This window comes from Equus przewalskii, chromosome 18 (genome assembly GCF_037783145.1).
Source record: "Equus przewalskii isolate Varuska chromosome 18, EquPr2, whole genome shotgun sequence".
Lineage (NCBI taxonomy): Eukaryota > Metazoa > Chordata > Mammalia > Perissodactyla > Equidae > Equus > Equus przewalskii.
The window spans coordinates 33,900,636-33,915,704 of NC_091848.1; the positions used below are offsets into that span (position 1 = coordinate 33,900,636).

Genomic DNA, 15,069 nt, shown 5'->3' on the forward strand with positions numbered 1-15,069 from the left:
TGAAGCACATGAATATAGGATGTTTGGGTTCTGTCTTCACTTCTATGACTGATTCTTTCTTGGTCCTGGGACATTTACTCAGCCTCTGCATTCATTCATTTGTTCGTTCATTCACTCATTCATTCAGTAAAAACTTATTGAGTACCTGGTATGTGTCAGGTACTATCCTAAGCTCTGAGGATATGAGTATACAAAAAAAATAGGCTTCCTGTCTTCAGAGAGCTTACATTCTAGTGGGAGAGATGGACAATAAATACATGAGCAAATAAGAAAGCAAGATAATTGCAGATTGTGAAAAGTGGTAAGAAAGAAATCAAAAGGGGGATGGGATGGAAGGTAACTGGGGCAATCACTTCTAGGTAGATGCCTGTAGAGATGCCATCTGAGCTGAGGCTTGACCAATGAAATGCCAACAACCTTAGCTTCTAAGTCTGCCAAGGTAGAGAGGTTATTCATATCAGTGATCCAAAGGTGCAAAAATGACCCGTCTAGACTGTTTCCCATGCACAGGACACTTTGTTGACAAAATGCCCTTAGGCAGAACGCCACAGATGTCAGCCTCAACTTTATAGATTTCCATAGCATCCTCCAGTAGGGTTGGTCCCGGCTATTACCAACCACACCCTCATTTGGCAAGGGAGGATGCAGGGAGTCCTCTGACACTGTGGTGCATGTCTTGGCCATACCAGTCCTGCTTGGACCAGGCTGCAGGCAAAGAATGAACATGTGCTTAGTCACAGCTGAACTGTGCTGACAAAGGAGTGGCCACCTGCTTCCTCCAGCCCTGCCCATGTGAGCCAGGGAGCTCCTGAGCCCATTTGTCACCTCCTGGGGACTGAGATGACTCACAGAGCACTGGCAGCTCTTTTGACCTTGGAGAGGTTGAAACAGAAGGCTTAGATTAAAAGCAGGTGGAACTAGTGACTGCCTATGTAATATAACTGGAATTTTTCTTCCCTGACCTGTCCTCAATGCTTGAAAATCTACTGCTAGACATTAGCATCCAATCCATTCAGTTTTGAAAGATTTTTTTTTGTTTGTCTTTTAGTCTTCAGGTCTCTCATTAATTTTTGGAGGAGGGGCCACTCTTTAAATATTATAATTTAACATCTTAAAAAGTATTCACAAAAAATTCTAAAAATGGACAAGAGTTCTCATCTTAACCAGAATTGCCTCACCTCTGAAATGACAAATTCATACACCCCACTCTTAGAGCATGACTCCCAGTCTTCCAACCTTCTCACTGAGTTACTCCCATCACACTGCTCTGCAGCCTCCGGAGCCTTCTCTTTTCTGTGGGAAGTTCACGCTCTGTGTCTGATGTAAGACATAACTGTAACTCAAGGTGGATGGCCATGAGTCTCTGTCTGCTATCTCCCACCATTCAGCTTAAGAAATAACACGTTACTGCGGCAGGCTGAAAAATGCCCTCTCCCAAAGATATCAGGTCCTAATCTCTGAAACTTGTAAAGGCTAAATTTGGAAGAAGAGTCTTTGCAGATGTATTAAATTAAGGCACTTGAGATAGGGAGATTATCCTTGATCATCTGGATGGGCCCTAAATGCCATCACAAGTATTCTTATACGAGGGAGGCAGAGGGAGATTTCAAAACACACACACACACACACACACACACACACACACAGGAAAAGGTCCTGTGAAGACAGAGCAGAAAGACATTTGAAGATTGGAATGATGTGGCCACAAACCAAGGAATGCTGTTAGCCGCTAGAAGCTGGAAGAGGTAAGGAACAGAATCTCCCCTAGAGCCTGAAGAGGGAGTGTGGCCCTGCGCACCCTTTCATTCTGACCCAGTGATACTGATTGTGGACTTCTGGCCTCCAGACCTGTGAGAGAATCAATTTCTGTTGTTTTAAGCCACCAAATTTGTGGTAATTTGTTACAGCAGCCACAGGAAACTAATGCAATTACTCAATCAATGGAAGGCACTTGTTTTCTCCTACCCACTTCCAACCCTCTCCCTCCACCCTCTGGAGGTAACCAGGACCTTGAATTTGGTGTTTATTATTCTCTGAATTTCTTTACACTTTTCTTATTTATGTTTTCTTCTGAAATAATGTCATTTTATATGTAGCATATTGTATTTTTCTGCATAGTGCTTTTTGCATTTATCCTTCTGCATATTTCAAATTTATATAAATATATATTTTATAAGCTATATGTGTTGATACATGTAGCTCTCCATTTTCCCTGTTGCGTAGTATTTCATTGTGTGTGTATGAGAGTGTGTGTGTGTGTGTGTGTGTGTGTGTGTGTGTGTATACCACAATTTTAAAATCAGTTCTTCTGTTGATGAACATTTAGGTTGTTTCTAGTTTCTTAGTCTTTCAGATAGTGAGGCATTGAACATTTTTTGCACATGTCTCTTTGTGCTCATGTTCAGAAGTGTTTCTAGGATATTTACCAGAGAATAGAATTACTAGTTCAAAGGTTGTGCCTTCAGCATCTTTGCTAGATATTGTCAAATTGTTCTGCAAAAGTACTGACGTAGGGGCCGGCCCCGTGGCCGAGTGGTTAAGTTCTCATGCTCTGCTTTGGTGGGCCAGGGTTTTGCTGGTTTGGATCCTGGGCGCAGACATGGCACTGTTCATCAAGCCATGCTGAGGCGGCGTCCCACATAGCACATCTGGAGGGACCTACCACTAGAATATACAACTATGTGCTGGGGGGCTTTGGAGAGAATTAAAAAAAAGAAGTACTGACGTACTCGGAGGGTTGGGTTTTGACAGCTGGAGATCTGAGTGAGGGGAATGATGTGCACCAAAGCCACGGAGTTATGAGACACAGGGAGCAGTAAGCAGTCAAAGCGATGGTTCTTAGTTGAGGCCTGACAGTAAATCTGAATTGCTCAGGGGAATTTTTTGCAATCTTTGCCCTCTTTTGCCCACTCTCTCCCCATTCTGGGATGTCTTTGCAAGGTTCTGAGATGTTCTCCCTGGTATTGTGGCATGCCTTGGTTGAGAACCAGTAGACTGGGAAGCTGAGAAGGAGCAGGGAGAGAGGAGGCGGGAGACCTGGGTTGGGAGGACCGCTGGGAGGGCTGCGGTGTCAGGCCAGGAGAATGCACGTCAATCCGAGGGCACCACAAGCGTCTGAGCAGAAGCTGGGTACCTACTGCTCTGCAGGTGTCCAGAGGCATCATTAGGGCCTCAGCACCCCCAGGTTAGGAGATTTGGGATAAAGCTTTGTGTATTTGATCATGTGTATCAAGCTCTGGCCTGTGACAGCACTTGTCTCAAGTTCCCCTTCTAACCTCGCTCACTGAAGAGTCGCTTTTATCATTCAGTGAGCTCTTGCTCCCCTGGGTCTCTGGTTGCACGGAAGATGCTGAAGAGTTGGCTTATGGTTGGCATTTTTATATTATAATTATAATTAGCAGCCCAGGAAAATTCGGGAGAGTTAAATATGATACTTCCAATGCATTTATAGAACATGACATATTGTATGAGTAAAATGTGTATATCCCTATGGAAAAATGTGTACATCCAAATAATTTAGCAAGTGAAAAAAGATATATATATATGTTGATTTTAAAAAGTGTGTGTATGTATGTGCATGTGTGTGTGTTAAATAAGGATTAGAAGAAGACACAAAACAATGCACAGAGTTGACCTTTTTTTTTTCTTTTGAGGCAGATTAGCCCTGAGCTAACTACTGTCAATCTTCCTCTTTTTGCTGAGGAAGACTGGCCCTGAGCTAACATCCATGCCCATCTTCCTCTGTTTTATACATGAGATGCTTAGCACAGTATGGCGTGCCAAGTGGTGCCATGTCTGCACCCGGGATCTGAACCGGCGAACCCGGGGCCGCGGAGAACCTGAACATGCAAATTTAACCACTGCGCCACTGGGCTGGCCCCAAGAGTTGGTCTTTTAAGTTTATAGCTTATTTTCCCTATAAAGGTACAGGTACTCCTTCCTTCCTAGCAAAAATTGTACTCAATGAATCAGTACAAAACTATAGAACTAAAGATGTTTGACCTAGAAGAGACCTTAGAGAGATCTCATCTAGTTTGGCTCTTTCCACGACGAGCAGGTGGGAGACAGGCACGTGAGGGGAGGACGCTGCTGGAGTAAGCAGCTAAGTAACCAGTCAGGAGCTGGGACTAGCACTCGGTCCTATCACCATGAGCTTTCCGCCGCGGCAGCTCTCAGCATTACCAACCGTTCAGACTACCTTATTCTGCCAGAAAACATTAGATAACTCTTGATACCTTTATTTTAATTTCATACTTAGTACTTAGTCAAAATACTGATTTTAGCATAAAAGTTGACCATATTTAATAAAACATTAAAAATTCTTAGTAGTTTCTCATAATGATCAAGGTGAGTGGTTGCTTTTTTGGGAAATCTTTTATAAAATAACACAATGTTTAGACAACTGTGAAAATAAAAACTTTCTAAATTCCCCGATATCTCCCTTCATATCTCCTAGAAGTGCACGCAGGTACTTGGTGGTGGTAAAGACTGTTTTATAACACATCCTATCTTCACAAATCAAGCCATCATCTCAGAGGTATTGGGAGTGTGGTGGGATGGGAGAATAGTCTAGAAAGGTCTCACAGTCTTAGCTAATTGTTGGAAGAAGAGGCCTATTTCTCTGAAGCTTGGCGCTAGAGTTGCCAGAGGGTCAGACTGAACTAGAAGGAGGTTTTAGGGTCTAAAGTTTTAGGGCCTACACTACAAACACCCATAGCAGAAATAGCAAAGGAAAAAAAATCACCTTGTAATTCCACCACTGTAACACATAATTGCTTTCATTTTTTCTGTTCACTTTTAGTCCTTGATTTTATGCCATCATTTTGTGTAACTATAAACATAACGTAGTTACAATGCTGCATTATTTTTTTCACTCAACATTATAATGTGAATCCTTGTCGTAGGGCCAATTTGGTTGCAAGGAACAATCACTTAGTCAAGTTAATTTACCTCAGAAAAACGTTGTGTGTGTGTGTATGTGCCTAATCTTACAAGGACGGGAACCTAAGACAGCTAAGCTCCATAAGGATGGGAGCTAGGACACGGAAAGCCATTAGCTACGGAAGCTGCTCTGTCAGGGGCATAGGTGGGACCCCTGCTTATCTTTGCATTTCTATTCTGCACTCTCATAACTTCAGCTGTGCATGGCCAATAATGGCCACCCCAAACTATATGACCTGACGGTTCCTGAGTTTTCAATCATTCTCTCTACAGCTTTCTTAAAGTCAAATCCTGATTTGATTGGCCTAATATATCTTTTCCATTCAGTTAGGGCACAAAAATCAGAGGTTTCGATTCGGCCTGTGATTGAAGGCTGAATCCTAGTGGCTGTCAATAGCTCAGGTGGACACATCTTGGTCCACTTGGGTGTGGCCGGGGAGGTGGGGCACATGCTCCAGACTCTAGCTCTGCAGGCAGCAAGGCCATGTGCAGAGACCTCCGGCCCCACCCCCAAGCAGTGAGTGAGGGTGGGGAGACACCAGCTCCTATGTGGCCGTGTAGTATTCATAACTACGAATTTTAATGAATGCACAAGATTACATCAACTGGTTGTCCCATAATTTATGATCCCATTCCTCTGCTATATGTTTGATAGTTTAGCTCCTTTCAGTTTAGGGGCTGCTATAAGTAAAACCATGATGAACATTTTTGTGCATACATCTTCCTTTTCACCTGGATTATATGGAATAAATTTTTTTTTTTTTTTAAAGATTTTATTTTTTCCTTTTTCTCCCCAAAGCCCCCCGGTACATAGTTGTGTATTCTTCGTTGTGGGTTCCTCTAGTTGTGGCATGTGGGACGCTGCCTCAGCGTGGTCTGACGAGCAGTGCCATGTCCGCGCCCAGGATTCGAACCGACGAAACACTGGGCCACCTGCAGTGGAGCGTGCGAACTTAACCACTCGGCCACGGGGCCAGCCCCTAATTTTTTTTTTTTTTTTAAAGATTTTATTTTTTCCTTTTTCTCCCCAAAGCCCCCCGGTACATAGTATTCTTCATGTATTCTTCGTTGTGGGTTCTTCTAGTTGTGGCATGTGGGACGCTGCCTCAGCGTGGTCTGACGAGCAGTGCCATATCCGCGCCCAGGATTCGAACTAACGAAACACTGGGCCGCCTGCAGCGGAGCGCGCGAACTTAACCACTCGGCCACGGGGCCAGCCCCTATATGGAATAATTTTAAAATTACACAGAGAGTACATTCTCTGAGCACCTTCAGGAAATAAAACATAACCTTGTATTTTTTGTTAAAAGTATCTGTATTGGCTAGAGATTTATATGTAGGTAGTTATGAGCCAAATAATAGGATGTGCTGTCTGGGATTTTCCTCAAAACACTCCAGGAAAAAAACTGGAGGATGGTGGGTGATAGCTGAAGCAAGGCTGGCGAAATGTTGATGACTGTTGGAGCCGATGATGGGGACATGGGGATTTATTATATACTCTTGTCTCCATTTTGCTGTTTACTTCCCACTTTCCTTTTCTTTCTCTCCCTTCTGGATTTTTTGCTGGTTTTGCCCATGTTTCCTCTAAATACTTGGTGCCTCCATGTCCATCCATCTATACACCCTTTCTGTAATCCATTCATATAAAAATTTGAGCCTATGTCTTGGGCAAGACACTGGAAAAGGTGCAAAACGTAGTCACTTTCATTGTTTTAGAAGTTACCAGACAGCTAAGAGAAACGCAATCACAACTTATTTTGTACCATGACGTAAGAGATAGGCAGCTTAACACTCTTGGGAATGACTGCAGACTAGAAGGGGAGCCACGTGCTCTCTGGCGGGGTGGGCAGTGTGATAGGGCAAAGGGGCAGCGGCCGCAGAGCTGGGAGAGAGGGTCTTCTCCTTCAATACGTACCTCCGCCTTACTGCCTTTTTACCCAGTGTTTTTCAGCCTTTAGGAATTTTGAACTGGAAGCTCCATTTCGTGGTCGTATTTATTTAGTAAAATGAAAATGGTACATATTAAGATCCTTGGATTTTTTTTTTGTTACCTTTAATATAAAGCATTAAAAAGCATCAAGTGCTCAAGAAAATTAATACTTTATATTCATGCTGAAAAATTAAAAACCAAATCAAATGGCTTAATTTTCTATTCATTTCCCCAAATGTTAGTAGATTATAAATGTCATGTGGGCTCAGAGAAATTGTAGGGTGATAATTCTGAGGTCTCTCTGATTTTAAAAGTCACAATGTAAAAAAAACCCTCAAGGTGGTTCCTGCCTCCCTGAAGTCGGCACACCCAGAGGCGAGAGTGTGCAACCTGGTGGGAGCCCGTGGCTTGCAGGGGCTGAGACATTCTCGGAGCTCCCACGGCCCCCTCCATAGGCCTCTGCTTTTGGCGCCTCAGCCAGGATCATAACTGCATGTTTACTTGTCTGTCTCCCTCACTAGTCTGGGAGTTCCTGGGGGAGAATAGGGTGGTCTGTGTTTTTCAATGGTTGGAATGCAGTTGGGGCTCAGGAAATATCAGTTAAGTGAAAAACCTCCCCACCCTCCAAAAAAAAGTCATTTTCTTAAAAAATATCCCCATAATCTTCTCCCTGATAGATTCTCTTCTTCCTTGCACACACCCTAAGATGGTCCCATTCTTCAGCCTGACTCTGAAGACCTTGTGATGAGAAAGTAAATACTTCAAGGAAACTGCCTGTCAGAGACTCAAAACCCCCAAATGGTCCCCCTAAAGGAGTGCCAACTGCAAGATGGGGGCACCTGGATTCAGAAGATGCCTGTGCCATCACCTTTCTTTCTCCAGAAACAAGGTAGTTATCGTTAAACTGTTCAGGGTTTAATTTTTTTTTTCCTACATAACTGCTTAAGGATTTCTAAACATAGCTTATAATTAAAAACCCATAATAACTAATCCAATTCGGAATCTACTGTGAGCACAGCAGGTCAGCAACAAGTTTATTATTAGGCTTGCAAGGTAACAGGGTGCATGACTAAGCATTTGGGCCAACTTTCCGTGAGTTCCTCTACACTGGCTTCCACTGTCACATTTCCCTCTGGTATTTGCAATGGTTTGCTGTGGTGGGCTGGTTAGTGGGTGGGTGCAGTGGGGTGGGGGAAAAGCCAAGCAAAAGAAGGAATATGGAGTGAATGCGGCTTCCCTTTAGAGCCTCGTTACAGGGACTCGGGGCAGTTCACCTGATCTGTGATAGTCATTTTCTCGATGTCAATGTCATTAGCGGTCAGGATATCTTTTAGATAGGTCACTGTTTCTGGAGGGAGATAAGGGTTTCTTCCCAAGATCCAAACATGATCCAGATGAAAAAGCCAGATGATTGTGGTACAGGAGTACACGAGGGCGTAGTTCTCGTAGTCGGTGGCCAGGACCCAGTACGGAGCAGAAGGCATCACTGAGGACCAGAGGAGGGCAGTATTAGGAGGGACCAATGCAAGAGAAACCTTCATCTCCAGGACCCTGGAAGCCAGGCTCTGGGGCCCATTCTTCTAGGTCAGTGATTCTTAATTCTGGCTTCATGTGGGAGAATCACATGGGAGCTTTGAAAAATACTAGGCCCACCTCCCTCTGTCCCTCCCTGGATTCTGATCTGGAGCTGGTCAGGACTTTTAAAAGTGGTTCTAAGGTGCAGCAAGAGTTCAGAGCCATTTTGGATCCTTTGTCCCTGGTAGCAGGTCAGTCTCCGGAAGCCCACAGTAACTCGGATGTTGGCTGGACTCCCTGGACTGACAGGCTACACTCAGCAGCAGTGCAAATGGAGGCACCACTTGGCTAAGCAGAATCAGGACTATAAGGTCAGGGCCCCAGGCTTTCTGAGTCTGTACCACTCAGCTTCCTCTTTTTTTTTTTTTTTTTTTGAGGAAGATTAGCCCTGAGCTAACTGCTGCCAATCCTCCTCTTTTTGCTGAAGAAGACTGGCCCTGAGCTAACATCCGTGCCCATCTTTTTCTACTTTATAGATGGGACACCTACCACAGCATGGCTTTTGCCAAGCAGTGCCATGTCTGCACCTGGGATCCGAACTGGTGAACCCCTGGCTGCCGAGAAGCGGAATGTGCGAACTTAACCGCTGCGCCACCAGACTGGCCCCTCTCAGCTTCCTCTTGAGCCTGCCTAAGGGAGGAGGCAGGGGCTAATGTTGGTTTGTTTTTCTTCCTGCATGACCTTCAAATATCTGTCCATTCTTAATAATATGGTAAATCAGGTGGTAACAGATTATAAGCTCTTTCTCACAAAGGGCCTACAGAGATTTATCAGTTGACATCTGTATAGAGTAGAAAGCCCAAGATTAAAGAGGTCCTTAGGAGGAGAGAGGGAGCATTTATCCTTTCCATCTGAATCCAGAAAACTCCTCTGTGAACTTGACCTCCACAACCAAGGTCCAAGGCCAGGAAAACTCATAGCCCAGCTTGTTAAAGTTAAAGATGGACCCACATGGGAGAAAGCTATGTGCTGACCCCATAAGAAACAAAGACCTGCACACATAAGCAAGTCAGGGGTGTTTTGCTTTCCTGGATTTTAAGCATCCCACCTTCTCCACTGAAAACTAATCCCTCTGTTTGCCAAACTGTACTAGACCTCAGCACCCGTGAGCGGCCATGAGAAGCTGCTGGACAAAGCAGGCAGTCTGTGAGTGCTTAGAGCTCGGCTGAGGGTCAAAGACCCAGCTGGTTATCAGGACACCACGAGAAGACTAGTCCAGATGGCCACCCACCAAGGTCCCTCCTCCTTCTGACTTCCTACCTGTTTATAAATATGAAAACAGAAGGACACTTGGAGGATGTCTGGACAGAAGCCTGGACAAGGCTGGAGGACCTAGACTGAAGGCTGTTTCTGACTGACTTTTCAACTGTTGGTGCCACCTGCCCGGCTCACTCATGAGAGTACATATTCATCATATATCTGCTATCTTTGAATTTCAACTGCTTTGTGTATTTCCAGATGTTCTGAGAGCTCTTCAGACCTGAGTGATTTGGGGAAAATACATCTTCCACCTCTTCCAGAAGTAGCAACGTCACGCCCCACTTGCACACACCCAGGTATGCACCTTCTATCTTCCTCCCACATGGCCTAGCTCTCAAGCACAAATTTACCTAGATATTTCCTCTTAGTATAGAAAACTGCCATGTCTCTTTGTTAGAAAACTTTGACAGTCTCCTATCGCTGATGGAAGTCACTTCAAACTCTCTACAAAAGTTAGTGAGGCCCTCCCAGTCTTGTCTCCTGCTCCATGGACTCTCCCATGCTCTAGGCTTCTTTCTCTAGGCCTTTTCTCATGCTATTCCCTTCATGTGGAACATCCTTTTCCATATTCTCCCACCCACCCTGCAAGACCCAATGCAAACATCTGATCTCTTCAACCGGAATAAATCTCTTCCCCTTCTGCTTCCCCAGCCAACAGCTCCTGCCCCTCCTATAGCTCCTGTTGCAGGCTTCCCTATGAAGGTTGTGCACAGAATGGCCTTCACTCCCATCCCCATCGCTCAATTAAGAGTCTGGAGACCTAGGTTTTAGTCCCAACTCTGCCTCTAATTAGCAGTGACCTTGCCTACATCGCCCAGCTTTTCTGTACTCTGATTTTCTTATTTGTAGAAATTTCTAATTTGCAGAGAAGCTGACATGTACCTTAACGGTTCCTTAACGGTTTCCAGAGCACGTGCTGTGTGTTATCTAGTTTATCTTCCTGCCTCTGGGCATAGCTGTGAGGTTAGTTGCCCAGAGTCGCAAGCGTGGGAAGAACGGTTTTCTCCTTCTCCCAGCGTTCTTATCTTGGTCTATAAGATAAGAACTTCCTCTCTGCCCCACTCTAGGGGCTTGATCTGTGGAGGCCTGGGGGTCGGGGTGGGGGCAGGTAGTGATTCCTTTTGCGGCCGGTGACTTCAGTATCCGCCCCACAGGTGGGGAGAGGGGCTCCCAACTACTTTTGGCATCAGAAACCCTCACTGTTCTGAGCTGAATACTCCAGTGTATCTATATCAGCAAAAAAACTAATATTCAGTGCTTTCTCTGTTGCCTGTGTCCATTCCTCAGTTAGCCCAGAACTCAGAGGGCAAATGCCTGTGATTAAATATTTTTCAAGGACCCTAACAACGTGGCTGGAAAGCGGCAAGGCCAGGACTCAAACTTACCCCCTCTCTTGTCGTCTTTTGCCTCCAAACTTTTGCCCATGTTAGTTGTTCTGCTAATAACTACTAATTTTTCAGACCTCAGTTTCCTTGGGGAAATAAGCCTAGATTGGGTGTCCTTCTGCTCGTGCACTACACGCTCCAATCTGTGCTTCCTCTATAGAAACAACTACTGTAGTTTTATGGTCAATTGCCTGGGTACTTGTCAGTATCCACACTGGGATGTGAGCTCCGTGGGGACGAGGGCCAGCGCCGTCTTGCTCACAGTGCATCTCCAGCGTCCAGCCCAGTGCCTGGCATGTGGCAGGTGCTCCACACATCATTATGTATTGATCGTTATACGATGACACTCAGTTGTGACAGGAGTGCTCCAACCCAGGGTTCTAGCCTTCAGTATGTACATCTCCTGTCCCTGAAACCTCCTGAGAGAAGCGGATACTTACACCAGAAAAACTTAACCCCCAGCTTGGCGGGCTCTGTGAGGTTGCTCTGGGTGGCTTCACCTTCAATTTGATTCACAGTCCCATCAGATCTGCAGTGAGTAAAAAAAAAATCTGAACTCACTGAAAGTCAAAAATCAATGGCAGGCAAGATTTATGACACTAAGTACCATGGCGGCCAACCCTGTGATTTCTGGTTAGAGAGGCTCTTGAAGGCAGGCTGGACCCTGGTTCCATTCTCTCCCCTTTCCTTTGTGACTGTCTCTGAGACCAAGGGAGGAAGAGAGCCTTGGGGTGATAAGAAGGAACAATTGCAATGCTCCAGGACTGGATAATATGTTAGGCCCTTGCACTTCAACACTGTATTTTGGACTGTATGCAATGGCCTGTAAGGCTGTTTCCTGCTCCCAGGCTCCAAATCAAGAGAGGATCAAAGAGGAGGGAAAAACAAACAAAACAACCCAATACTCTAAGAAGAATCATTTCTTTAAAAATGAGAAGGGGCCAAAGGAAAAATAAGGAGTGAATTGATTACTGAAAATAATGCAAAACCTAGAGTCTAGAGACCTGCAAGCTTTTCCCCTCTTTGGTCCTCGGTGATACCATGTGACACCATCTGTCCCATAAAGGGTTCCTGTGTCTGAGCTCGGACACCCCTTCTAGTTCAGCAAACTTCTGAACTCTTCCACGGGAGATTTCAGGGTAGGCCAGGTAAAAGCAGGCAGTGAGGGAACATTTACCACATTTCAGTGATTCTCAGGGGCAGCCAGCTATCAGAGACACTAAATATGAAGAAATGTACATCTTACAAGTAATGCCACCTTACACCTATAATTGGTGGTGTTGTTTCTTTCTTAGTGGTATATGAAATGGTGATATGTCTGAAAAGTGGTGGTTTTAAATTGGATGAAATGCTTTCACTCTTTGAAGGGAGCTGGCCCTGTTTCTGGATAACTCCCAGTGACCCCATGGACCTGGAGGAGACAGGAAAGGCCTGGGATGGAGGCGGTGAAGGAGGGTGCTCGGCGTCAGGGTGCTCTTCGGAGGAGGCCGACAGAGGAGCTGCCTGTTCATCAGTCCTCAAGGGGGCAGACAAACAAAATTAGAGCAATAATGTGTGTCAAAAAGTCAGTAGGCTGTGATTAGTGGTGATGGATGTCCTAGAAACCAGACAATAAGCAATAGGTATGAGAGGGTGCGGAATGTTCTCTGATGCTCCTGGATATTGCATTTTCTGTTTATCATCATGTTGGGCTGGAGACTGTACTCCGCTCTCTCACCTGGAACTCAGCCAGCCAGGGAAGATGGTCCATTTCTATCTGCATACAGTTGCTTGGCAACAAACCAGTCTCTTCCCAATAGACTTTTCCCCTTTTCACCATCACTTTTATTTTGCACCAGAAGAGTTTTCGAAACACCAGTCTGATCATTAACTCGCAGTTCGTTCATGGGAAAAACACATTTGTATTTTCAAGGGTAGCAGCAGACTAACAATAATCGGCAATATTTATGAAATGATTACTACATACCAAACACTGTTCTAAGTGGTTTACATGGGTTACCTCCTTGAATGCTCAAACACCCTAGGGGGGGAGGTTCTATTATTATTGTCATTTTATAGAGGAGGAAATTGAGGCCTAGAAAATTATCATAACTAAACTAAGATCACATTGTGAGCAAGTGGTACGACCAGGATTTAAAACCGGGCAGTCTAGTCCCAAAGCCTGAGCCCTTCTGCTCCCAGCCTGTCCAGCTGATGTGGTCCTCAGATTCTCTGCACTGGCGGGAGGATTCTGCTCAGACTCCCTGCATGCCCTCGGCTCACCCAGCATTACTCCTGGGAGGAGAAACTACCATTTTCCTGAACTAACCTTTCTCCACGTGTCCTTGTGCCTTAAACGAGTGTGACCCTAGAGGCAGACTGACCTACAGCTCAGGATGCGGTAAAGAGGACTCCTGGCCAACTCTGAAGGAGCGTGGAGGAATCTCATGGGTTTTGGGGTCTGCGCCTTTGTCTGACTCTTGGTCTTAGAATGAGACAAAATATTTGAAATGAAATCATTGCAACTTTGGAGCCTACAAAATTCCTGTGAGATCTTCTGGGTGTCTGCATCTCGATTTCTTCCTGGGCTCTGAAATGGGCTGGATTTTTCTTTAGAGGCCCTCAAGATTATTATTTTGTTTCTTTGGTTTGTGCAGGGTCAAGTTTATGCACTGTGTTTTGGCTCACAAGCCACAAGAAGCTTAGCGGATAATGAGATGGTCACAAAAACCTGTCTTAGCTGAGTGATTTCCAGGCTGGGTTGTAGTTATTTTCTTGAAGTGGAACACAGTTCTCAAATCCTGTAGGGAACAGGAAGGACGGCCCTTCATTCCCAGCCTTTCTTTCAGCTGTCTTCTGTTCTCATCCCCATTTCACTTCTCCTTGGGTTCGAATCTTAGCTTTGTCACTTATAAGCTGTGTGACTCTTGGGCAAATTACTTTACCTCTCTGTATCCCACTTCCTCATCCATAAAAATGTGATTAATAATAGTACCTACCTCAGGGTTGCTATGGGGATTAAATGAATATACTCATTTACGTACACTTACATACATATATATATATGTATACATGTACACACATGTATATATACATACAGATACACAATAGTGCCTTGCACATAGGAAGTGCTTAATAAATATTAGTTGCTATTGTTTATTGTTACTCTTATCTTTGTTGATGGAAGGTTGGTAGGAGTTCTTCCCGGGGGTCTTTTAAAATTTGTGTTTGCTTTCCAAAGTGTGAATTTTTGCATCAAAAATCAATGTTAGAAGCCCTCAGTAATACAAAAGTACACTTCTGTAGGCTATCCTGTTCACATAACCTAGAATGTGACTATGTATGTGTTTGATTCTTGCTTAATAAGAAAAGGCGTGTTCTAATAGTTAAAGCTGTCTGGAGATGGGATAAACTGTCATGGAAGGTGATGAGCTCCTACTTCCTGGAAGTATTCAGACAGTGGATGCCCCCTGTCAGGAGATGATGTAGAATGGGCTTCTCTCTTGGTTGGAGGTCAGACAAGATGGTACCAGGGTATCTATTTTGCAATGAGAGCAGGAACCCTGCAGTTTGGGTCACTGTTGAGTCCCTAGTGCCTCTCACAGGGTCTGGTACAAAATAAGTGCTCACAACAGGTGCTCAGAAATGAATGAGTGACATCTAGTCTCCACGGTGCTGCCTGACAAAAGCTTTCATCTCAGGACCTGTTGTGAGCAGGCAGTCCAGACCCAGCAATGACTGTGTCCTCCGTGAACTGGATTGCAAGGACACCCAGGCACCCCAGGACAGCTCTCTAAAGGGCTGGCTCCAGGATGTGCACTGCCTTTGAAACCACAGCCACTCACCTTAACTCCTTGTTTATCACTTTGACGTTTCCGTTTTCCTTTAGTGAGTAGTTGGCTTGGATACAGCTTCCCTTCTCAAAGCTCACTGGGATCTTCTCAATTTCATACCATCTTCCAAGATACTGTAGAGACAACCACAAGCAGAGCAAGTCCT

The 15,069-nt window shown here is 44.9% G+C and overlaps 1 protein-coding gene across 2 annotated transcripts in view; it reads right to left on the reverse strand.

Moving 5' to 3' along the window:
* Positions 1-7,866: 7,866 nt before the first annotated feature.
* The window catches only part of APOD (apolipoprotein D), a 49,504-nt gene continuing 42,301 nt past the window's right edge, over positions 7,867-15,069 (reverse strand). For both annotated transcript variants that reach the window (XM_070583430.1, XM_008522401.2), the window contains exons 3-5: positions 14,916-15,037; positions 11,532-11,620; positions 7,867-8,357 (exon numbers count right to left, since the gene is read on the reverse strand). In XM_070583430.1, the coding sequence (XP_070439531.1) occupies positions 8,122-8,357; positions 11,532-11,620; positions 14,916-15,037 (447 nt within the window). In that variant the 3' untranslated portion in view covers positions 7,867-8,121. The remainder of the gene's footprint in view (positions 8,358-11,531; positions 11,621-14,915; positions 15,038-15,069) is intronic.